At 53.7% G+C, this 23,809-nt stretch overlaps 3 protein-coding genes across 9 annotated transcripts in view; all 3 read left to right on the top strand.

Annotated features, from left to right (window-relative positions):
• The window catches only part of UBA1 (ubiquitin like modifier activating enzyme 1), a 22,692-nt gene extending 18,082 nt beyond the window's left edge, over positions 1 to 4,610 (top strand). For all 3 annotated transcript variants that reach the window (XM_007104176.4, XM_007104175.4, XM_007104174.4), the window contains exons 19-26: positions 370 to 444; positions 564 to 753; positions 2,119 to 2,207; positions 2,503 to 2,595; positions 2,723 to 2,914; positions 3,974 to 4,075; positions 4,180 to 4,280; positions 4,417 to 4,610. In XM_007104176.4, coding sequence (XP_007104238.1) covers positions 370 to 444; positions 564 to 753; positions 2,119 to 2,207; positions 2,503 to 2,595; positions 2,723 to 2,914; positions 3,974 to 4,075; positions 4,180 to 4,280; positions 4,417 to 4,552 — 978 coding nt within the window. In that variant the 3' untranslated portion in view covers positions 4,553 to 4,610. The remainder of the gene's footprint in view (positions 1 to 369; positions 445 to 563; positions 754 to 2,118; positions 2,208 to 2,502; positions 2,596 to 2,722; positions 2,915 to 3,973; positions 4,076 to 4,179; positions 4,281 to 4,416) is intronic.
• Positions 4,611 to 8,434: 3,824 nt separating this feature from the next.
• CDK16 (cyclin dependent kinase 16) lies at positions 8,435 to 20,072 on the top strand. 5 transcript variants are annotated; one of them, XM_055081873.1, is made up of 17 exons: positions 8,435 to 8,714; positions 13,613 to 13,820; positions 14,005 to 14,220; positions 14,426 to 14,559; positions 14,661 to 14,786; positions 14,875 to 14,931; positions 15,030 to 15,144; positions 15,833 to 15,927; positions 16,026 to 16,088; positions 16,342 to 16,465; positions 16,668 to 16,788; positions 16,899 to 16,996; positions 17,081 to 17,186; positions 17,268 to 17,310; positions 17,460 to 17,550; positions 18,619 to 18,696; positions 18,788 to 20,072. In XM_055081873.1, exons 1-17 carry the CDS (start codon positions 8,703 to 8,705, stop codon positions 18,823 to 18,825), a joined length of 1,725 nt encoding a protein of 574 aa, XP_054937848.1. In that variant the 5' UTR covers positions 8,435 to 8,702; the 3' UTR covers positions 18,826 to 20,072. The 5 variants fall into 5 exon arrangements, with proteins under 5 accessions (XP_054937848.1, XP_028338495.1, XP_007104234.1 ...); XM_028482694.2 differs by having other exon boundaries at positions 8,442 to 8,714; positions 14,086 to 14,220; XM_055081874.1 differs by lacking the exon at positions 8,435 to 8,714 and adding an exon at positions 9,037 to 9,152.
• A 2,585-nt stretch (positions 20,073 to 22,657) lies between these two features.
• The window catches only part of USP11 (ubiquitin specific peptidase 11), a 16,528-nt gene continuing 15,376 nt past the window's right edge, over positions 22,658 to 23,809 (top strand). Inside the window, 1 exon segment of the mRNA XM_007104177.4 lies at positions 22,658 to 23,294. Within this exon segment, the coding sequence (XP_007104239.1) occupies positions 23,143 to 23,294 (152 nt within the window). The 5' untranslated portion in view covers positions 22,658 to 23,142.

Below are 23,809 nucleotides of genomic sequence, written 5' to 3'. Positions count from 1 at the left end.
CCCCGGACGCGCAGGCTCAGCGGCCATGGCTCACGGGCCCAGCCGCTGCGCAGCATGTGGGATCTTCCCGGACCGGGGCACGAACCCGTGTCCCCTGCATCGGCAGGCAGACTCTCAACCACTGCGCCACCAGGGAAGCCCAGCCAGGAGTTTTTTTCACTGAGGTGCCCCTGTTTCATTCAGCCTGGCATCAGCACTTCCATCTACAGGACCCTACAGTCTGGGTTGTTCACGATCGATTCTAGCCCCCTGCGCGTGCCCAGCCAGGAATAGTGAGTCAGGGCACATCCAGGGCCAAGGTGAGAAGTTAGGATGGTTAGAGAGGCCTCCAATTTCAGGTCCTGCTCCTCAAAATTCTCTCTACCTTAGCTCACAAGCTCGGGAGCTCCATTCTGGTCTGGGCCCAAACGCTGTCCACACCCTCTCACCTTTGATGTCAACAATGTAAGTCTCCTCCTTGGGGTCTCTTAGGGTCAGGTGGAGGGTGTGTGGGTGGGAAGGAGGCCGAGACTCCCCAGGCGAGGGTGGACGTGCTCACCCTTCTGGGCCCTGCCTTCCCCCAGCCTCTGCATCTGGACTATGTGATGGCTGCTGCCAACCTGTTTGCCCAGACCTACGGGCTGACAGGCTCTCAGGACCGAGCTGCTGTGGCAACGCTCCTACAGTCTGTGCAGGTCCCCGAGTTTACCCCCAAGTCCGGCGTCAAGATCCATGTCTCTGACCAGGAGCTACAGAGCGCCAGTGCCTCTGTTGGTGAGGATGTTTGGCCAGTCGGCCAGGAGTCACCACCCCCACTTGTCCCCTGCCCAGTCCAGCCTTCTCTGCCCCTGGCACTGCTCTGCAACTGCTGGCCTAAGGCTTCCCCACACCTTCCTTTGAGCCTCCCTTGCTGTGAAATGAGGGTTGGTTGGGTTAAATTCTATCCCTCCTGCTTCCTCCTCCCCACTCTCTGGCCCTCAGGAGAACTAGCTGTTTGTTTCTCTTGCTCTGTGTGTGTTTCCCTTGGAAAGAACAACTTTTCTCTGTTTCTTCTTGATCTGTTTATCTGGAGGGTGTGATTTCCACCAATGGTCTCGTTCCATTGGTATCTGCCCCATCTTCCCACCGCCATGTTCCTCTGTGTGCATCTTTGCCATGGTATTGCTCTCCACAGTTTTCCTCATCTCCCTCTCCATATCTCCACCCCAGTTCCCCATCTCTCTCCATCTTTTTCCCCCAGCTCATGCTGTATATCAGGGGTAAAGGACCAAACAGTGACTCTTCTAGGCTTTGCAGGCCATATAGTGTCTGCAGTTAATCACCTCTGCAGTTGAAGCACAAAAGCAGCCGTACACAACATACAAATGAATGAATGTGGCTGTTTTTATTTTCTCCCATGTCCCCATCTTCCTCCCCAAATATATATCCGTCATGTTCCTCTCTGTATTCCCTCCATCTTGTTCCTCATATACATGCACACGTATGTATCTGTGTGTAATATGTATAAAATGTATATAAAACATATGCAAGGTGTATGTAAAATGTATATAAACATTGTGTATACACACACACACACACACACACAAACATACACAGCATATATAGGGTATATATAAGATGTACCTATCATGTGTATAAAATTTTTTCTCACCTATCTCATCCTCTGTATATGTCCCTGTTCTCTACTCTTCATATATTCTGTCCCCCAATATCTTAACCTCTGTATCCACATCTGCATATTTCTCCCAACTTCCCCTCTATATATCTTCCCCTGCCTTTTTCCTCTGTATCCTCTTATGTCTCCCCACCTCTCTCTGCATCATTCTTCCTGAGATCTGCAGCTCTCCCATCCTGATCTGTCCATCCCCACTTTCTCCTAATGTCTTTATTTTCAGTTCCTTAGAGTCTCTAGAGATACCTCTCTCTTGATATACCTGCCCCCTGCCCCCTGTCTTATTTAGGTTTGTACTCTGTTGTCCTGCTCTCTCTCTCCCCATTGCTCCTTCTCTCTCCCAGGATGTCTTTCCTTTTCAAATCCTTCATCTACCTAAACACCTTTTGCCCCACCTGGGCTCCTGTTTCTACCTCAGACCCTGGCCTGGGGTCTAAAGGGTTGACGGTGTCCCTCTCTCCCTGCAGATGACAGTCGTCTGGAGGAGCTCAAGGCCACACTGCCCAGTCCAGAAAAGCTCCCTGGGTTCAAGATGTACCCCATTGACTTCGAGAAGGTGCTGGGTGGGGGCCCTGGGCAGGCAGTGGGGATGGGTTAAGCACAGATGGGCTGGACAGAACAGGTTCTGGGGATCTAGAGGCAGCCCCAGGCCTTTGTGGGATTGGATCACAGGCCTGCTACGTGGCCCTGAACGAATAGATGTTCCCAGCCATGCCTTTGTGATCTGAGAGCCTAGCAGGTAATTGCAGTGGAGGATACTTGTGTCCCCGGAGGCCAGGAATCCTCTTCCTCCTCTGATCCTCTCCTTATTATCTCCCCACCCTCCTCCCTTAACCTCTCACTCACAAAAGGATGATGACAGCAACTTCCATATGGATTTCATTGTGGCTGCATCCAACCTCCGGGCAGAGAACTATGACATTCCCCCTGCAGACCGGCACAAGGTGAGGCAAATCTAGACTTGATGTTTCACCCCCTCCCAGGCTGCAGTTGCCCACATTCTATCCCTTCTGTAGAATATGAGTTTCTTCTACCCTTAACTTCCTTCCTTGATCCTTTCCTTCCTCACAGAGCAAGCTGATTGCAGGAAAGATCATCCCGGCCATTGCCACGACCACAGCAGCCGTGGTTGGCCTTGTGTGTCTAGAGCTGTACAAGGTGGTGCAGGGGCACCGACAGCTTGACTCCTATAAGAATGGTTTCCTCAATTTGGCCCTGCCTTTCTTTGGCTTCTCCGAACCCCTTGCAGCACCCCGTCATCAGGTGAGGGCCTGCATCAGGGGAAGTGGATTTGTGGGTGGGTGTTTCTCTGTAGAGCTGGCTCTAGTTTGCTTCATAGCCTGTCAACAGGAGAGGGTTTCTGTCTGTGTGTACCTTTTCCTTTCGTGTACCCCCTTGTTCATTTATTCACTCATCATATTTTTTTTTTTTAGTATTTTCTATGTGCTAAGTACCGGTCTGATTCTGCTTGTGGAAGCCCTCAGAAAAGATATTTGAATATTAGATTATGATTAATAACTGCACAATAGTAGCACCCAAAATTTATTGGGTGCTTAGTATGCTAAGTGCTTTTGCTTGCTTCTTCATTCACTCAGATATTTACTGAGCACCTACTGCGTGCTAGGTACTCTTATAGGTGCTAAGGTTATATTCCTGAAATAGAGTAACACAATAAATGATTTTGGAACCCCCAAAAAAGAACAGGATAAGGAGAACTTGAGAGTACCAGGTGGTGAGGGGATGGGTTTGGGATTTTAGATGTGGGATAATCAGGAGTGGCCTTACAGAGAAGATGACATGTGAGTCCAGACTTGGAGGAGGTGAGGAGACAGGCCCCATGAAGGATTTGCCGGGAAGGCATTCCAGACAGAGGGGCCAGTCTCTGCAAAGGTAGGAGTGTGCCTGGCATGTTTGAGGAAGAAGTCGTTAGAGCAGAGTGAGTAAGAGGATGAGGGGATAGGAAATGAGAAGAGAATAGGATTCCGATTTGCCGGGAAGGCATTCCAGACAGAGGGGCCAGTCTCTGCAAAGGTAGGAGTGTGCCTGGCATGTTTGAGGAAGAAGTCGTTAGAGCAGAGTGAGTAAGAGGATGAGGGGATAGGAAATGAGGAGAAGAGAATAGGATCCCAGTGACTTAAGGCCTTATCTCCATTATCATAAGGGTTTCAGTCTTTACTCAAGGCAAGACAAAAGCCATGAGAAAGTTTTGGACAGAAGAGGCTCGTGATCTGACTTAGCATGTCTGCATGAGTGGAGGGGGAGACTGATGGGGCTGCGCCCTCTGGTGGCCCCCATCCCATTGGCCTGCTCCTTGTCCCACAGTACTATAACCAGGAGTGGACATTGTGGGATCGCTTTGAGGTACAGGGGCTGCAGTCTAATGGTGAGGAGATGACCCTCAAAAAGTTCCTTGACTACTTCAAGGTGAGACCCCTTTCTCTCTCTCACCCCACTGGGGGCGGAGTGTGCAGGTGACTGGCTGGCCTGTCCACCCCCGTGACACTGCTGTCCTCCCCCTTCTCCTCCAGACAGAGCATAAGCTGGAGATCACCATGCTGTCCCAGGGTGTGTCTATGCTCTACTCCTTCTTCATGCCAGCCGCCAAGCTCAAGGAACGGTTGGATCAGCCGTGAGTTGGGTAGTAGGGAGCCTCAACTTGTAGCTGTCCCACTCCTGCTCACTGCCCTTCACCTCCTCTGCCCTCAGCTACCTGCCCCTCTTCACTTACTTTTTGTCTCCCTGACCCTCTGCTCCCCCGCCCCCAGGATGACAGAGATCGTAAGCCGTGTGTCGAAGCGAAAGCTGGGCCGCCACGTGCGGGCCCTGGTGCTTGAGCTGTGCTGCAACGACGAGAGCGGCGAGGATGTTGAGGTCCCCTATGTACGATACACCATCCGCTGACCCCTGTCCTCTCCTACAGACTGTGGAAACCCCAGTCTTGACACACAACAGACCCCCTCTGGGGGACCGCAGGCCCCCTCTCCAGACCCCTTCCAGCCCAGGGCTCCCATTTGGCCTCTGTCATCAGCCCAGCTATCCAAGCCTGGTGTTCCCTCCTCGTCCCTCTACCTGAACCCCTCTTGCCGCTGCTTCCTACCTTGTTTGGGACCTGAATCCTAATAAAGCGTTGTAAACCCAGATGTGACATAGCTGCTGGTTCCAGGGAAAGAAGGGACTTCCTGGAGCTGTCTGGTTCAGATAGTAACCAAAAGGGCTCAGCCTCACCTCAGCTGCCAGCTTCCTGGGCAGAGAAAATGTGGGAACTGTCATGTCTTCCTCCTGCCCTTCCTGCTTAGGAAGAAATGGAGGCAGTAGTGAAGCTGTGGAGAGCAGGTACCTAGGTCCTTGTGACTTCACTGGAGGTGGGTTCAAATTCACTTTCTCCATCTCTAGCTCCTAACTCCCTGCCATATTGATTTTGAGAGGTAGTTAAGAGTAGTGTTTGAGCAAGTCCTTTAACTTCTCTAACCTTGTCCCCCCTCTGAAGGGAAAAGTTATGGCAACCAGTTGGCCAGGGCTTGGTCACTGTGGCTTATGTCCTTGGGGCACATCCCTTCCCACCTGGGCCGAAGCACTCAGACCCTGGACAAGCCTTTAGCATCATGGTTCCCAGTGCTAGGAATGCCTGTGGTGTCCTTAGTTCAACTTCCCTGCTGCAGAGGGGCCTCAACAGCTCTGCTGGACTGAGGAATGCCAGTGTTTGTGCACACTTTGCAGTTCTGATGAAAATATTTGGCTGAGAACATCTGTAAAGGAAAAGCCTCTTTCCGGTACCTTGGGCCTGGTCTGCTTGTCCTGAGGCCTCCCACCTGTGAGAAGAGAGCGGCTGTGGGTTGTTGATTGGTTGGAGCAGGCAGTAGGAGGCTCACCACAAGCCCCACCAGGACTGCAGAACTGCCTGCACTCCGTCTTTGGTCTCAGCCGAGCACTTCAGACAGTTGAAAGCACCAATCGGACTGGCCACCTGGTGCCTGAAGATGCCATTCATACCTCTGTCCTTCACCCAGCCAGACTCCAACTTTTTCCATTTAGAAACAGACCCCTCATTCCTTCACTCTAACCCAAGTCTTGGGAATCACACAAACTGGCCTGACCCTGACTTGTCACCCATCACAGCCTGTTCCCACATGTGCTGCCTCCTGGGCCAGCTCCAGACTCCAGGCACAGCATATGCCCTTGCCCCACCTCCCTCTGGTTACTTTTTTTTTTTTTTTTTTTGGCCACGTTTTGGCTGGCCCGACCCTGACTTGTCACCCATCACAGCCTGTTCCCACATGTGCTGCCTCCTGGGCCAGCTCCAGACTCCAGGCACAGCATATGCCCTTGCCCCACCTCCCTCTGGTTACTTTTTTTTTTTTTTTTTTTTTTTTTTTTTTGGCCACGTTGGGTCTTCGTTACTGCGTGCCGTCTAGTTGCGCCGAGCGGGGGCTTCTCTTGTTGCGGAGCACAGGCTCCAGGCACGCGGGCTTCAGTAGTTGTGGCGCACAGGCTCTAGAGCGCAGGCTCAGTAGTTGTGGCGCACGGGCTTAGTTGCTCCGCGGCATGTGGGATCTTCCTGGACCAGGGCTTGAACCCGTGTCCCCTGCGTTGGCAGGTGGATTCTTAACCACTGAGCCACCAGGGAAGTCACTTTCTGGTTACTTGTTTTTTCTTGGCCTATTCTGTTTGGGTGACCTCATCCTTCCATACTTCCTTTCATTCTCCGCCAGGATATTAGGGACTGAAGTGCTTTATCTCTGGCATCCATTTAGTGGTGATGCTAGCTATCTAGGTCAAGTGGAGAGGTTTCCCACCACAGGTACTTTTTCCATTATTGCTGCTCTAGAGTACCCCCAAACTCTGCACCTCTGTCTACTGTTTCCACCATTTCCATCTCAGCATCTGAGGCTTGCACACAAACGATTTCTCTGCCTCTACTATCCTGGGGCCTTCATGGGTACTCTAGACCTTGTTCACTGTATCCCCCCTCCCCCCACCATTACACCTCCTGACTCCAGACATTGCTGTCCCTTTCTTTACCGCCACAGCTCCTGGATCCCCTTGCTACCTAATTTGCACAAGGTTTGAGAACAGCTCCTTCATCAAGAACCCATGTTTTCTGGTTGCATTTTAGTTCCCCACACATGCCATTTTACTTCTCTCATTTTTGTCTACCATTATAACACCAGGGCCCAGTGGGCAAGGGTTGGGTCACTGCACTGAGCACCCTGCACCCAGCAGGCACAAAGGACAGGGTGGGACAAGGTTGCTTCCTTTTGTCTCTGCCTAGAACTATTTACTATCAGGCATTCAACAAACATTTGTTGACTGCTTACTGTGTGTCAGGCTCTATTGTAGGTGTTGGAGACAGCAACAGATAAAAAAGATTCCTGTCCTGGGGTGGGTTGTGTGTGTGTGTGTGCACGCGCGTGTGTGCATACTTAACGTTTTGCTAGGGCAAGACCCAGCATAGACAATAAACACAGTAAGTAAATTGTATGTTAGAAGTTGATCAGTGCAGTTCAGAAGATCTGTAGAGCCAGGTCTGGGGAATGATGGGGGGGTGCAGGTAGGCATTTTTAAATAGAGGAGTTAGGGAAGGCTTCATGAAGAAGGTGACATTGAAACAAGGACTTGGAAAAAGATGAGGCAAGTGGATATCTGGGGAAAGAGCATTCCAGGCAAAGGGAACAGCAAGTGCAAAGTCCCTGAGGCTGGACTGTGCCTGCTTTATTCAGGAACAGCTAGGATACTAGTACGACTGGAGCCGAGTGAGAAGGCTAAGAGATGAGGTCTGGGAAGTGATGGACGCGATCATCTATCCCGAGGTGGACTTTTGTCTTTGTCAAATATTTCCACTCCCGACATGCTCCGGTAAATCCTCGTTAATATGAACTGGTGTGACCAAGGGTACCATAAGGGGAAGCCCAGAAGAGGTGGGGAAGCTGGCTTTGGACTGGGGTGCCGTGTAAAGATGTTCCAGATGGCCTGCCGGACGGAGTCTGCTGCCATTTAAACTGGGCTTGGTGACAGTGTAGGAGTTTTGCAGGCAGAGAGGGGTGAGGGATTAGGTCGGTTTGTCAGTGCTTGACACACAACAGGCGCCCAATAAAATAAAATGAAAAACCGGAGAGCCCAGGAGGTGGGGCAGGGGGAACCACGGGCGGGGCTCCGGCGGGCCAGAAGAGGTAGTTGAGAGGTGGCAGTAAAACCCAATTTAGGGTGCAAATCCTCGCGTGAGGCGAAAAAGAGCCCCCCTTCCAACCCAAAGTCCCAAGCATGCGTAGTAATGCACTCGCCCCTGTAAAGGTCCGTCTTTCCCTTCAGCCTAGGCTCCACCCCGTGAGCTTCGCTGATGGAGATGGGAGGGGTTAAAAGCGGGACGAAATTCGATTGAACGATCTTTTGACCAATCACCTTGCGAGGCATTCGACCCATGGTTAAGAGAACAAAAAGGAGGCCCCCGCCCCCTCGACGGTGAAACCAATGAAAACCTGGCAGAGGCGTGGCCAGGGCAAGGAAATCACGCCTCTCCAGCCCGGCCACGCCCTTTATTCTTGCTCTGCCTCACCCCAGGGAGCAAATCCGATAGGATGGGCGACAATCTCAAAGGGCGGGGCCGCACACATTCACAGTGGGAATGAGCTCGCGTTCGGGGAGGAGCAGCTGGGCGGGGCTAGACTCTGTCCTATCTAAGGTGGTAGAGGCCAGTGATTCTCCAGGCCGCTTCTCCTAGAAAAGTCATCTTCTCGCGAACCTTTAAAGTCCCTGCCTCCAGAGGCACCTCAAGGGACTAGGACTGACTGCCTCATCTTTTTCCTCCTTCCAAAAGTCCCGTTTGCTATCATGGGGATGTACCAAGTGAGACGGAGTAGGGGGACCGAGTGGTGACCGGCACGCTGGTCACTGGCTGCTGCCCACTTCAGCGTTAGCAAACTTCTAGCAAGATCGGAACTGAGTACTAAACAACCTCTACACTTCCCCCCTGGCGCCATTCCAGGGCCGGCGCCACATTCCCCAGTGGGCGCGCAATGGCCGCGCCCCCTCCCGCTGCGGACGGGTCTTTTGGTACATGCAGTCCGAGGTGAGTCCCCTCCTTACCACTTCACCCTTTCCAGCGCGTGCGTGCGCATGCGCGGCGCGCGGCGCGCGCAGCGGTTGGGCCGTTCGCTGTTCGGCGCTGGGATCCGCCGCGTCTCCGCGAGCAGTCGGCTCTGAACCGCGAGCCGTGAGCTCTCGGATTCTAGCCGGCGCCAGCGAGCCCAGGGGCATCGCCCGCAGCGGCAAAGCTCATGGCCGGCTGAGCGGGACGCCGCCTCCGCCTCAGCCACCGCCGCCGCCGCCGCCTCCTCCTCCTCAGCCGGCGGCGGCCCGGGCCCAGCAGCCATGGCCGAAGACTACTGGGACGGGCGCCTGCGGCGAACAGGAGGAGAAGGAGGTCGCGCGGCCTCAGCCCGGGCCGCCGCCCCAGGCGCCGCCGCGCCGGTCCCGCGGCGTTGAGGTTGCTCGCGCGCCCCCGCCGGTGAGCGCGTCCACGAGGCGTGGGGTGGGGGCTGCCTTTCCTCCTACAGAACCAACCCAGACCCCGGGCGTTGCCGGGCTGCACTGCTGGCATGTGCCCCCTCCCCCAGCGAGTTTCCCAGAATGCGCCGGGCCGGGGGTCATTTGGGGCCTCCCTGACCTTGGCCCCGCCCTGGGCCTGGTCTGGGAGCTGGGGATGGGAAGTACTGTGGGTGCTAATGGGGAGCAGGGTAATCGAAGGACCAGAGGGTGTGTAAATGGGTGGCAGAGTGGTGAAAGACTCGAGGTTTGCTAAGGGGGGCCTGAGCTGTGGAGGGGTCGGAGCATGTGGTAATAAGTCTTACCGCTGTTTAAGGTTTTGAGGCCCAGTGTGTGCTAACGGAGGGGCGGTGCAGGGCGATGGAGGGACCTGAGGATGTATAACAAGGGAGAGGACGTCGGAGGAGTGCTGAGATATGCAAATGGGATTATAGCTGTAGAAAGGCCCCGTGTGTGTTACTGGGGGATAAGGTGGTAGAGGTACCAGAAGGTGTGCCAGTAGGATCGGGGTTCTGAGGCCCTGTGTGTGGTAAGGGGGGGGGTGCTCAGGATGGTGTTAATATTGTGTATTTGTCCATGATGGACTGTGGGGTGTGAGGGTCCAGAGTGTGCTCATGGAGGACAGGGTAGTGGAAGAACTCCAGTGTTGAGAGGGTACTAATGGGGGTCATAGCTCTCGAGGGTATGTGCATATGATAATAAAGGTGTGGGTAGTATGAGGCCCAGTATGTGCTAATGGGGGCAGGGTAGTGGAAGACCTGAGCCTGTGCTAATGGGTATCAGAGTTGTGGATATATGTGTGTGGGGGTTGGGGGGTTGGTGGTGAGGGAAGTACCTAAGCACTGTAAGAGGTTCAGTGTATTAAGGATCAAGATGGTGTGAGATCAAGATGGTGTGAGATCAGTGTGTGTGGGTCCATGAGGTCAAGGGATGTGAGACTTTAGGACACCCTAAGAAGGAGCAGGGTAATATATGAAGTTCTAGTGACTACTAATGTGGATTTAGAGTCATGGAGGCGCTTAAATGTGTGCCAATGGGGGGAGAATCAGAGCACTATGAGGTCTAGAATATGCTAATGAGCATCTGAACATTCTGAAGACAGTGTGTTCTTGGGGGACTGAGCTGCGTTGAGGTTCCAGGGAGTGCTATTGGAGGTTAGAGCTGTGGAGGGGATCTCGTGTACAGTAAGAAAGATCAGGGCTGTGAAGGGATCCAGTTGTCAAACCGACAGGGGTTATAGCTGTGGAGGAGTTGAAGCAAAGAGAAATAAAGGACAGGAACGTGAAGGTATAGGTGTGCTAAAGTGGATTAGCGCCATGGAGGGCTGAAGTGTGTTAATGGGGTTCTGGGCTGAATGAAGATCTGTGTGCGCTAATGAGGGTCAGGCCATTATAGAACAGCGTGTTTGTGTGTCCCTGGGGACTAGGGCTGAGTACAGGCTCAGGGTGTGGTAATGGGGAGGCACTGTGAGGCCCGGTGTGTGCTTATAGGGGTCAGGGTGAAGTGAAGGTCCAGCCTATGCTGATGGGATATGGGGGGACAGGGTAGTGGGAGGACCAGAATATGTGTTAGTGATGATCACAGCTGTGGAGGGATCTGAGTGTGGGCAAAAACAGGTCAGGGATCTGCAAGATACACTTTGTGTTCATGAGATTCAGGGTAGTGTGAAGGTCCAGTGAGTGCTAATGTGGGTTACCCTCTACTGCTGTAGAGGGTCCCAGGTGCATGTTAATAGGGGTCAGAATCATGATGGGGGAACAGTGAGTGCTGTGGAGAAGATAACAGGCAGCATGTGGTGCTAAGAGTTAACCTAGAGGGGCCAGTGGTGTGCTAACAGAGCTTGGTGCTCTGTTGAGGCTTTGTGTGCTGATGGGGGTTAGAGATAAACAGGGAAATTGCGGTGCCGATGGCAGTTACAATGCAGAGAAGCCTTCTTGAGGGTCCAGTGTGTACTGAAGGAAGCAGGACACTGTGAGAGTCCAGTGTGTGCTTATGAGATGTGCCTGAACAGAATGAGGGTGGTATGTTCCTATGGGAGTTAGTAGAGTGTGATGACTATGTCCTCAGTGGTTGGTGTGATGTGAGGTGGTGAGTATCCTTGGGTGTGGAAGTATTCTGAGGATGGAAGCATCCCCTCAGGGGGTCAAGACGGACATGTGCCCTTTTCTGAGTGGGGTTGTGTATCCAGTTTCTTGCTCCTTCAGTATTCTAAAACCTAAAAATCTCAGAAAACTGAAATGATATTTAAAAGTTTTACTGCAGATTAATGTTCAAGTGTCTCAGTTCACAGGGCCCTGTCCAGGGTCCCCCTCCTGGGGACGCTGCACGATACACAGATTTTGTACCCCATCTTCCTAAAATCCCCCCAAAACTGAACTCTGGAATATGTCCAGCCCTTGCGGTTACCGCTTAGAGGTCATGGACCCATGGCTCCTTTGGGTTCCTTCCTCATCCTCCGTCCAGCTCTACTTACAGTCCCCCCAGCTCCCCCATTCCCTGTCACAACAGGCAAAGCGGCTGGGTATCCATGCCATATGGATGTATGGAAAACAGTCTTTGGGGGCTGGCCATGCTTCACCTTCCTCAGCCTCAGGTCCAGTGTTCAGCCTCCTGGGTCAGGATTTTTTTTGTTATTGTTATCTTGGGTTCTTTGGATGGACTTCATCCTCTTTACTGGGTCTTTCTGCTAGGCTGGCCCCTCTACCCCTTCTGGGGGTGATGAGCTCAGGCAGGCAGAAGTGGGGTATGGGGACCGCTAGGGTAAGCACCTGATTTCAAGGTAACAGATGACCCACTTCTCTCTTTCGAATCCAGCCCCAGCCTCATCCTCAACCTCCTATCTAGCTCCACTTCCCTTGGGCCCAGGGCCATCTTAGGCCCTGCTGTGAGTCCAGATGGTTCCTGGGCCAGGTCTTTCCCCCTCCTTGCTGGCCTAGAGCCCAGGAGGAAGCAGAAGAAGGCCGGCCTAAGCCTTTTGGTGGCCCCGTTCCCTCTAGCAGCCCCATCTTCTTGCTGATACTAGTGTCCCTGGGCCGCCTTGTCTGGGGTTGTTCATGAGTAGCAGGGACTCACCCTGCTCACCCTGACAGATGTTGGTCCTTGGCCTTTAGCCCCCTGCTTCATTAATTTCTGCCATAAGCACTTTTTGAGCGTCTACTCTGTCAGTCACTGTTCCAGGTCCTCAGGATACAGCCGTGACCTTAACAGACATAAATCTACCCTGGCGGAGCTAATCTTCTAGTTATGGTGGTGAGGAGACAGACAGTAAAGAATAAAGAAACCAATAACTAGATGGTGTCATTTCTGAGGAGGTGATAAGTGCTGGGGGGGTAATTGGCAAGGTGAGGCGGCTCAGAATGGTTGCAATTTTAAATAGGGTTATTCATGGTTATCTGTGAAAAAGGTGATATTTGAGCAATGGCCTGAAGGGGATGAGGGAGTGAGCTATTTTGAAATCTAGGGGAAGGGTCTTCTAAGTACCAGGAACAGCCACTGCAAAGGCCCTGAGGTGGGACTTTTGGGTGCGGTTGCACAACAGCAACTAGCAACGAGGGGGCAGTGAGGCCAGAGAGGTAATGGTGTGAATGGGGGCCTTGTGGGCCACATTAAGGACTGAGACGTTTATTTGGGATGATAAGGGACATGTGGTACGTTCTCAAGTAAAGGAGAAATGTGACCTGGCTTGTAAAAATCTGGTAAAATCTGGGTTCAACCTGATGGAACCTTTCCAGCAGCTCTCAGGACAGATGGTAGACTTAGATCCCCCCGCAACCCCACCCAGTGGTTGGGTCTGGGCAGGACTCTCCCTCCCTCTCCCTGCACCCCTCACCTGGGTAACCCAGTGGGGTAATCCTCTAGCCACCTTGACCATGGCTGCTGGGGGAGGCGGGAGGGTCCTTGTGGTCACGGGGAGCGTTCCGCCTTGGTAGTTGGGGGTGATTTGGGCTGGTGCCAGCGGAACATGCCATTCTGTGGGCATGCCCGGGGCTGTGTCAGTGGTTCCCGCGTCCTGGGCGAGCCCCCCGCCACACCAATGGCTGGGTCCATCAGTGCTGCTGCACCCGAGAATGCCTGCTGTGGAGCCCTCTGCTCCCACAGTGAGGGTGCCCCCATAGAGGCCAACACGCCACCAGTTGGGCCCTTTCCCTCAGCCAGCCACCCAAGCCTCAGTACCCAGGTGGGCTCCTTAGGAGCAGGGTGCCCTGGGGCTGGTCATCGTAGGTGGCAGGCACTGACAAGGGTCTCCATCCATGCCAGGTTTCCAGGAATCCTGAGTGGTCCCAGGACTCCACAGCGGTTGGGTGGGCACTGACACAGGTTCATGTCAGTGCACCTCACTGGGTTGTCATGGGTTTTAGGGGGCCCATGGGTGTCAGGCAGATGCTAATGTGGGACCCATTCGCATCCATACCCCCTGCGCAGGTCGCCATGGATCGGATGAAGAAGATCAAACGGCAGCTGTCAATGACACTCCGAGGGGGCCGAGGTGTAGATAAGACCAATGGTGCCCCTGAACAGATAGGCCTGGATGAGAGTGGCGGTGGCGGCGGCAGTGACCTTGGAGAGGGCCCCACACGTGCTGCCCCTGGGGAACCTCGCTCTGGACGGGGCCCACTCAGCTCTGCACCAGGTGGGTCCACTGACCATTCCCACTCCCAGACTGGTCCCAGGGGTGCTGCCTTCCAACTGAGTTCCTCTTAAACTTGTGTTATTTTCATTTTCCTTTCTCCATTTTCTCCCTCATCTCTGCCATCCTCTGTCCACACCCTCTCTCTGTTGCCCATCTATGTCCCTTTCCTCGGCTCTGTGCCCAGGCCTTGGCGGGGAGGAAGGGTGCCCCGCCTGCCACAGCTGCCCCAAGCCTCCCTCTGCCCTTCTCCTGCGCTCTGTCACAGCCCCTCAGGCCTCCTGGCACCTGCCTGCCCTGGGCCTGCCTTGCCAGGGCATTTGGCTACTTCTGCTGCTGCCTGCCCACTGGCTCTGGGCCAGCCGCAGTTTCAGCTCGCCGCTGACGCGGGGTGCTCCACTAGGTGACTATTGCCCTCCCAGTTCAACCTGTCTTGACCTGTGTGAACCTCCCTGGGCCTTCCCACCCTCTCCCTGAGGGACTCCAGGCTGCTCTGGGGGCTATGTGCATACGTGTGTGATGAGGGAATGTGTTACGGGAGGGTGGGGGGATTTGTCCTGGGGCTTCTGAGCCCACCCGGCCTGCCCTCCCCCTGTCCCCACTACCAGAGATTGTACACGAGGACTTGAAGATGGGGTCTGACGGGGAAAGTGACCAGGCTTCAGCCACGTCCTCGGATGAGGTGCAGTCACCAGTGAGGGTGCGCATGCGCAACCATCCCCCACGCAAGATCTCCACTGAGGTGCTGAACCCCCTGTCTGGGCAGTGGCGGGGCTGGAAAAGAGGGTCGGGCCTGGGGAGTTGGAGCTCATGGTCCTGTTTCTCCCCCATCTTGCCTGCCAGGACATCAACAAGCGCCTATCACTACCAGCCGACATCCGGCTGCCCGAGGGCTACCTTGAGAAGCTGACCCTCAATAGCCCCATCTTCGACAAGCCCCTCAGCCGCCGCCTCCGCCGTGTCAGCCTGGTGAGTATCTTCTCTTCCTGTCTCCTCCTCTTCCTCCTCCCAGTCCCTTCCCCTGAGCTTACTTCAGCCTGCCTCCTTTGCCCCACAGTCTGAGATTGGCTTTGGGAAACTGGAGACCTACATCAAGCTGGACAAGCTGGGAGAGGTGAGAGACAGCCCGGATGTCCATGGTAGGGCTGGGGGTCAGTGGGAACTCCCTGCAGCTTCATAGCTCGTCTCCTGTCACTCTTCCTCACATTCCAGGGTACCTATGCCACTGTCTACAAAGGCAAAAGCAAGCTCACAGACAACCTCGTGGCACTCAAAGAGATCAGACTGGAACACGAAGAGGGGGCACCCTGCACCGCCATCCGGGAAGGTACAGGCCCCATCCGATCTGCCCCAGGTTTCCCGGGCTTTCCCCATGGTGTGCGTGTGCACGCACACACACGCACACACACACCCATAGTGAGGACAGGGACGAGGGGTTCTGGGACTTCCCTCCTGACGTTCTGGGCTTCATGAGAAAGTGCCCATCACCCACATATCCAGATAATAAATCAGGGTAACCAGGAATCTTCCTATGTGGAGAAGAGGCAGGTGAATTGTAAAGCAGGGTGCTTGCTTTGGTTCTGAGAATATCCCTGAAAGTGCTCACCAGTTTACTTGACACAATAGTTTCTAGTCAGAATTTCACATGGAATGAATCTGAATTGCATAGTAATTGAGTGTGCAAACTCATTTTCACACGAAGCTGCAGGTCTGTGTACTGAGGACTGGAGCAAGGGCGCTTTCCAGAAACCAAAAACTGGTTGTGAAAATCTAGTGTCACATTAGCCTGGGGCTGCAATCCCAGGTTCTTGCTCTGTACTCTTCTCTGAGCCTTAATTTCCACATCTGGAACTTGGGGACACACCTTCTTCCTGGTATCAGGTGGGTTAGCTCCGGTGGCTGTGAGCCACCACCCCAAGCCACCTGGGCTCGACCCGGTCTAGTCCTCCTCCTTGCCTCTGTTCTGAGGGTGGGCCCTGACTCTTCCCCCTGTCCCACCCCCTTGCTTCCTGCAGTGTCCCTGCTCAAGGACCTCAAACACGCCAACATCGTCACGCTACACGACATTATTCACACGGAGAAGTCCCTTACCCTTGTCTTTGAGTACCTGGTAAGGTTGGGTGGCAGTGGGTCCCGGGGGTAGGTGGGGAGATGGCCAAGAGCCACAGGATGTGACCCTCTTTCCTCTACCTGCTCTTCTTTCCTCAGGACAAGGACCTGAAGCAGTACCTGGATGACTGTGGGAACGTCATCAACATGCACAACGTGAAAGTGGGTGTGGGGCAGGAAGCAGGGGCACAAGGGGGCCCCCCACTCACCCACTCCACCCCACAAATCTCCCAGAAACAGACTTTTCCCGTTTGGCTTTTTTGCTGGGAGCCCTTGGAGGGCATTGGGACCCTATCCTCTTTTGTGAGACAAGGCTCTGGGCTCAGTGCCTGTCTTTGGGAGGGGGAGCAGTGCCTGCTGGGGGTCAGGCTGCTGGATACTCTTTGACCTCTGCCTGCCGTTCCTGGGTCCCCAGCTGTTCCTGTTCCAGCTGCTCCGTGGCCTGGCCTACTGCCACCGGCAGAAGGTGCTACACCGAGACCTCAAGCCCCAGAACCTGCTCATCAATGAGAGAGGAGAGCTCAAGCTGGCCGACTTTGGTACCCCTGGCCTCTGCCTTCTTCCCAGTGATCCCCCAGCCTTATTCTCCCAGCCTCCCACTTGCCCACAACCACCTAGTCTCAGTCCCTTCCCTTCAGCCCCTCCAGGCTTTGCTTAGGATGCCCTCAGTCCTAACTGCATTCTCCCCCAGACTGCCCACAACCTCCTCAATCCCAGCTGCCCCTTCTCTCCACCTACCAGGCCTGGCCCGGGCCAAGTCAATTCCAACGAAGACCTACTCCAATGAGGTGGTAACACTGTGGTACCGGCCCCCCGACATCCTGCTTGGGTCCACGGACTACTCCACTCAGATTGACATGTGGTGAGGACAGGTCAAAGTGTGGCAGGGGCCATGTGGTGAAGGGGGGGTGGCGTGGTCACAACAGCCAACCAGCCAACTACCTCCGTATTCACTGTGCCCTCCCTGCCCAGGGGTGTGGGCTGCATCTTCTATGAGATGGCCACAGGCCGGCCCCTCTTCCCGGGCTCCACGGTGGAGGAACAACTGCACTTCATCTTCCGCATCTTGGGTGAGGAGGCATGAGCCCTAGGAGCTGTGGGGACATGCAGGGAGGCCCTGTGAGATGTTTAGGATAACTCCACTTCCCCGCCAGGAACCCCAACTGAGGAGACATGGCCGGGCATCCTGTCCAATGAAGAGTTCAAGACATACAACTACCCCAAGTACCGAGCCGAGGCCCTTTTGAGCCATGCACCCCGGTGAGGCTGGTGGGTGGGTGGGTGTTAGGGACCAGAGTACGCAAACTGAGTTTAAAACAGGTCCCCTTGTCCTTGTGGTAGACTTGACAGCGACGGGGCTGACCTCCTCACCAAGCTGCTGCAGGTGAGACCATCTTCCTGGGCCAGCCTTGGGGCCTAGCGGATTCCAGGTGTGGGGAAACAGGGAGCTACAGGGGCAGGGTCTGGGGCGGGGAGAAAGAGAAGCCTACTTGTTGAAAGTGTCAATACTCCCCCATCCCAACACACACTCAGTTTGAAGGTCGCAATCGGATCTCCGCAGAAGATGCCATGAAACATCCATTCTTCCTCAGTCTGGGGGAACGGATCCACAAACTTCCTGACAGTGAGTGGAGCTGGGGAATGGACCGGCTGGTGGGGGGCTTTGGGGAACAGGACTGCTGCAGATAGCTGGGCAGGTTGTGTTGGGCTCTGGCTCTGCCACCTCGGGTGGGGTGGGGTGGGGTGGGGGGTATGCCCTTGTTCACGTGTGTGATGTGTTGTTTATTACAGAAGAGTTTTTTAGTTTTCAGTTCCTGGAAATTTTCAAACGTACATAAAAACCGATGGAACATCACTTTACCTTTTTAAAAAAAAGTAAATGTTGTGAAATAGATACTGAGAAATGACAGACCATAAGTATATAGCACAATGAATTTTTACAAACTAAACACCCGTGTAACCGGCATACAGGTCGAGAAATAGGATGTGAGAAGCTCCCCTAAAGTGCCCTCTTTTCTCCTTCAGTTATTCCTGGCATCCCTTCTAAGAGTGGCCACTAGTGTGACTTCTAAAGCATAGATATGCTTTCCCTTTCCTTGTACCCTACAGAAATGCAGTCACATGGCGTGTTCCGTTATGTCTGACTTTTAAAAACTTTTTAATACGGACATTTTAAAGTTAGATATATTTATATATTAGACCAAATAATATGATGAGTCCCCAGGTACTCCAACAAGTTATCAACTCATGGCCAGTCTGGTTTTATCTATAATCACTCTGATTATTTTGAATCAAGTCCCAGATACATCATTCATCTATAAACAATTTCAGCATGTATCTCTAAAATATTTTCTTAAGCGTAACAATAATACCATTATCACGCTAAAATTTGATTGGATTAATCTCAATCAAATCCCAAACACCATCCATTGTCTAGACTTTTTACAGGTGGTAATCGCAAATATCACTGTCGCACTTGACAAAGTTAATGATTTCTTGGTGTCATGTAATAAGTCTATATTCCATTTTCCCTGGTTGTAGCTGGTTTGTGTGTGGGATTATTTGACGGATGAAAGTCAAGGCTCTCAAAGAAAAGGCAACTTTTTCTAATTTCCCTGATGGGGCCACATGGGAGGTGGTCCTAGGTGGCCTCATGGGTCATGCCCCACTCCTGTCTCTCCTCCACCCACAGCTACTTCCATATTTGCACTAAAGGAGATCCAGCTACAAAAGGAGGCCAGCATTCGGTCTTCGTCAATGCCTGACTCAGGTAAGTGTACGTGTGGCCCTCACCCTCTTCCCTGCCCCGTCCACCTACCTGCTTGCTCACCAACAGCCATCTGCTCTGCTTTCCCCTGCAGGCAGGCCAGCTTTCCGAGTGGTGGACACCGAGTTCTAAGCCACAGACCGAGGCCCCAGCAGGCAGCAGCTGGAGGGATGCCATACCCCTCACAGGGCAGCCCCCAACTGCATCATCCTCCCTGCTTGCTGCCTGCCTACCTGCCTGACTCATGCTCGCCTGCCCACATGTCCCCTGCTGCCTGTCTGAACACCTGACCATTGGCCTGTTGGCCCACCCATTGGCCTGTCTGCTGGGTGCTAACAAAGTTCTCATCGCTCCTTCGCCTGATCTGTCTGTCTGTGTGTCTCTCTCTTTCTGTCTCGGTAGTTGCCGGTGGACAGCATGGCCGTGCCAGCCTCCCACACTGAGGCCAGGCCTATACCCCTCCCCATCATAGCCCCCCCCCCCCACACCCCGCAGGACCACTACCCCACGGCAAGCCAGGGGTCTGGAGCTAGCCCAGGCTGGGGATCTCGACTCAGACAAGACACGGTGATGCCTTGGGTCTGAGGCTCCCCTGTCTGCTTTCCTGCCTGCCCCACCTGCCTCATGTTGTGTGGGCCTTTTTCTTTTTGTTTGTTTCATTCACTGTTGTTTTTTAATTATTTTAAATGAGGTTTTCATTTTTTAAATGCAATATCTCTGTATACCGGCTGGCTGGGCCGCACCCACTGTGTGGCCCTCCCACAGTATTTTGTGCAATGAAGCCCCGCTCCCAGCCTTTCCATGGCAGGGACAGAACCCCTATTCAAAACCCTGACCATCACCAGACCCTGGGGTCAGCTAAGGGAAAGCATGCCTCGACCACTCGCCTTCCGACCCCCACCTGTCATCCCCAGCTGCAGGGGGACTTGGGGACTACTGAAGACTCTGGGAGATGGATGAGGTGGGGGCTCCCACTCTTTCCCTCCTGCAGTCCCATAGCAGGGGCCTCCTTCTCAGGGTCTCCCTAGCCCAGCCCTCCTGCCCCCGTCCCACTCGGTGCTGTTGAGTAGGGGCCCTGCCAGGAACTGACCAACTCAGCGAGGAGCCATAGTGTGTATATGTGCACAGGCAGGGACAGGGGCACATGGGGGGGTGTGTGCCCAGGAGTTACCCCCTAACCCCTGGGGAAGATGAGGCAGGGCAGGGACAGTCTCTGGGATCAGTCTCCAGATGGGTGGTTACCTCCCCTTCACTCTAAACCCTGCGGCCCTCAAATGGGGTGGGAGGGCAGGGGCCTTCCTAGGGGGGGTTTGGGAGGGGTGGGTTCCTGAATGCACCATAATCGCTGTATGAAATATTAAAAAGTCTAAAGTGAAAAACCTGATTGCAAATCCCTGTGGGGGTGGGCTCAACCCAGGGTGAGTACTGGGACCTTGGAGAATTCATTCCTGGTCCCCATCGTCTAGAAGAGCACTGGGAGTGGGCCAGGGACGCGGACGCGTCAGGACTATGAAAAAGGCATCTGAGGGGGTGCATACAATGGTGGAACATCGGGTTGAAGCAGGCAGGGCAGGCTGTACAGAGCATAGGCTAAGGATCAAGTGGAGAGAGCAGTCAGATTTACCTGAGAATATGCAGAAGCCAGACAGAGGGTAGACTGGTGGGTGTAGAGAGGCTGTTTGTTTGAAAGACACTTGGAAGGCCCAATAAAACGAGTTGGGGAGATGAGGCAGAGGCCCAGTATAACCAAGACATGTCTGGCTGGGAGCATGAGAAAGGCCAGTTGGAGAGGGAATATGAGAGGAGGGTAGAGTTTGAACCACTGAGTAGATAGGGGAATCCTTTTAATACATGGATCAAATTCAGGAGTAGGGCCATTGATGGAATTGGATGTTTAGATTACTGGTGTCTAGGAAGTAATGGAAACCATGGACATGTATGAGATGACCCTGGGAAGGATGCAGTGGTTTGTGAGAGGCTAGAGGTCAAGAGACACAGCCTGGACTTGGTCTCAAGTCGAGGCTTCGATTTCCTCTGTCCTGGGAGTTCTAGCCCCTGTCCACCATCTTGGGCAAAGCCTAGGATAGACTTCCAGGCAGAAGAGGTGAGGTGGGCAGGGCCAGGCAAGTGCTACAGGGGATGCAAGCTTAAGTGACTGGTTACTGAAGTCTAGCGGTGGCAAGTGGCCGATGGACCTCTACTGTGTCCCTGTAAGCACTTTGGTGATAGCTTGCAGCCTTATAGTTCCATGATGGCTGCCATGTCCCCAAAGATGGGAAAGCAAGCAGGGAAAACATCACCCTCCCTACCTGACTGCTTCCTTGTAACAGGGCTGAAACTTCCACAAGCTCCTCAGCGGACTTCTTATGCCATCCTTTGGCTAGAATCAATTGACATGGCCACCTCTGGCAGCAAGGGAGGTGGGGAAAACGAAGACCTTGCAAAAGGGGACAAGATTGCCAGGCTGGACTAGAATTCACCCAACTGCTCTGGGAAGTGGTAGGGTCCCTGGTGTGGGCAGATGCTGGTTCCTGGAAAATGGAGAAATCGAGTTTAGGCCTAGGGAGGGAGGCCTCTTGTGGGATTGTAGTAAGGACGGGCTACCAATTAAATGGGGAGGGGGAGTTTGCAGAGGGGCAATAAGAGTCAATTCAGAGAATCTGACAAGCTTCAGCTGGACCTGAAGAGCAGCTGTCTGCCATGTGCCAGACCGAACTCGAATGCCATTTTGGGGATCCCCAGGTGAAAGGGCTACTCCCTTTCCTCCCTCAAAGTTTGGACAACTGACTTGTGACCCCCTCACCTGTGCCAGGTCTGAGCTGGAGGCTGGAATCACAGTAATATACAATCCCTACGCTGCAGAAGTTAACCGAAAACAGGTAAATCATAAGATCATGTGTATGGGTGGTAGTGGGGTTTGAAATTGTGCAGGGAAAGAGAATTCTGGACCTGTGTGTGCCTGGGCCTAGAGGTGTGGAAAGGCAAGGTGTGTTTTTGCCTGTGGGTATGGGTGGTGATAGTGAAGAAAATCACTGAAACAGACCCAGAATCATGAGCCTGTCTTGGGCAGTTTGTGATATGGTCAAGTGGGGACGGCCAATAGGCAGGTAGATGTAGAGAGCCAAAGAGGGAAATTTGAGTTATCACCAACATGTAGGGCTGGGAGCCCTAGCAGAGAAAAGGCTGGCATAGTCTAGTGTACTGGTTCTCAGCAGGAGATAATCTCCCCCACCCCCAGAGGACGTCTGGCAGCGTCTGGAGACACTTTTGGTTGTGCCAACTGGTGGATGCTAGCAGGCAGAGGCCAGGGATGCAGCTAAACATCCTACAATGCTTCCTACAACAGAGAAATGTCAATAGTGCCTAAGTTGAAAAAACCCTGGTGTGGTGGACTGGTTCTCAAACTTCTGGTCTCAGGATCCCTTTACATTCTTAAGAACTGAGGACATCCAAAGAGCTTTTGCTTATGTCATGCAGCTTCTGGAAAATTCCACTGCACGTGCAAGAGAGAATGACCATGAAAAAGTATTGTTGTGAATAGTTTTGACTTTGTGAACCCCCTGAAAGGGTTTCCTGAACCGGTAGAAAGCCTAGGACCACAGTTTGAGGATCTCTGGCCTGGTGTTTTAAGGTGCCAACTCTGGAACTGGAATTCCTGAGTTCGAACCACAGCTCCACTACTTACTAGGTGGGGCAAACTGAATTAACGTTTCTGGTGCTCAGCATCCCCATTGTTGCCCATAGGCAATCTGCTGCCTAAGACTACTATTTACGTGCAATAAAACACCTAAACAGGGCCAACTATTATTAGTACTGCAACTCCAAAAAATATACCTGGCCTGGGGCTGACTCGCCTTCAACACGTTTATCAAGAGAATAAATCTAGTTCACGCAGGGAGGAGGCCCGAAGGGCTGGGTGGCGCCGTGGAAGTGGTGACCTCTTTTGCATTAGGTTTTGATGGAGGAGAAGGGAAGGGTAGTGCAATGAAAGAAGGGTATTCTTGTCAGGCTAGCAAACCCGCCGCTCCCAGGATAGGGGCCCGCTGTCCCCAGCAGAGCATGGGACCGAGAAGACCTGGAACCTTTGTGTTCCCCTGTGCGCTCCCCAATACATGTCCTCGTCCACCCCGAGGACCCCTACCTGAACCTTCCACAGAACCGTTTGCCCAGACTCAACATGGCGTTAGAATCCCACAAGACACCTTTGTCTTTAGTTCCCAACTGGAGGCTTTACCCCGCCTATTCGTCGCAGAGATCACCGCCCAAGGTCCGATGCCCGCCTAGCCCCTCGACGCGTCCGAGCGGCGGGTCCCTTTTCAAAATGGCAGTAGTCCCCCGGCTGTTTTGGGGGGCTCTGTTTCCGTTTCCGGGACCAGAAGCCGGAAGTGGCAGTTGAGGGGCCTCTTCCTATCCCCAGCTGTGGTGACTGTGAGAGGAGGGCGAACGGCCATGGCGGCGGTTGCAGAGAGTCCGGTGGCTGCGGCTGCGGCCGAGGACCGAGAGCCACAGCGTGAAGCGGTGCCGGGCCTGGATAGCCAGCGGCGCCAGATAGAGAACGGCGAGAATGGGCGAGGGCATCCGCTGCGGGCGGGCGAAAGCTGGTGAGGCCGAGCTGCGAACGGAGCCTCGGCTTGTGGGGACGATGGGGGCGTTGGGGACGGGGCGGCGAAGGTCCGCAGGAGAGGTGCCTTGGGGCGGGGCCGTGGCCTGTGAGACTGAGGACAAGAGAGGCGGGGAAGTGCCTTGTCTGGGAAAGAGGCGGGGCCGGGCCTGTGTGGTGGAGCCTGCGGCCTGAGAACCAGAGGCGGTTTGTTGTGGAGAGGCAGGGGGGGCGGATATTTTTTTTTAAAACATCTTTATTGGAGCATGATTGCTTTACAATGGTGTGTTAGTTTCTGCTGTATTACAAAGTGAATCAGTTATACATATACATATGTTCCCATATCTCTTCCCTCTTGCATCTCCCTCCCTCCCACCCTCCCTATCCCACCCCTCTAGGTGGTCACAAACCACCGAGCTGATCTCCCTGTGCTATGCGGCCGCTTCCCACTAGCTACCTATTTTACATTTGGTGGTGTATATATGTCCATGCCACTCTCTCACTTCGTCACAGCTT

Source organism: Physeter macrocephalus, chromosome 21, assembly GCF_002837175.3.
Source record: "Physeter macrocephalus isolate SW-GA chromosome 21, ASM283717v5, whole genome shotgun sequence".
In the NCBI taxonomy this organism is placed as follows: domain Eukaryota; kingdom Metazoa; phylum Chordata; class Mammalia; order Artiodactyla; family Physeteridae; genus Physeter; species Physeter macrocephalus.
Note: the sequence above shows the minus strand (reverse complement) of the source record. Positions and strands in the feature narration are given on the sequence as shown.

Coding starts and splice junctions, on each gene's coding strand:
- CDK16 (XM_055081873.1), top strand. Junction 16,789..16,898: donor TCCACTCAGATTGACATGTG/GTGAGGACAGGT, acceptor CTCCCTGCCCAG/GGGTGTGGGCTGCATCTTCT. Junction 17,311..17,459: donor TCCTCACCAAGCTGCTGCAG/GTGAGACCATCT, acceptor ACACACACTCAG/TTTGAAGGTCGCAATCGGAT.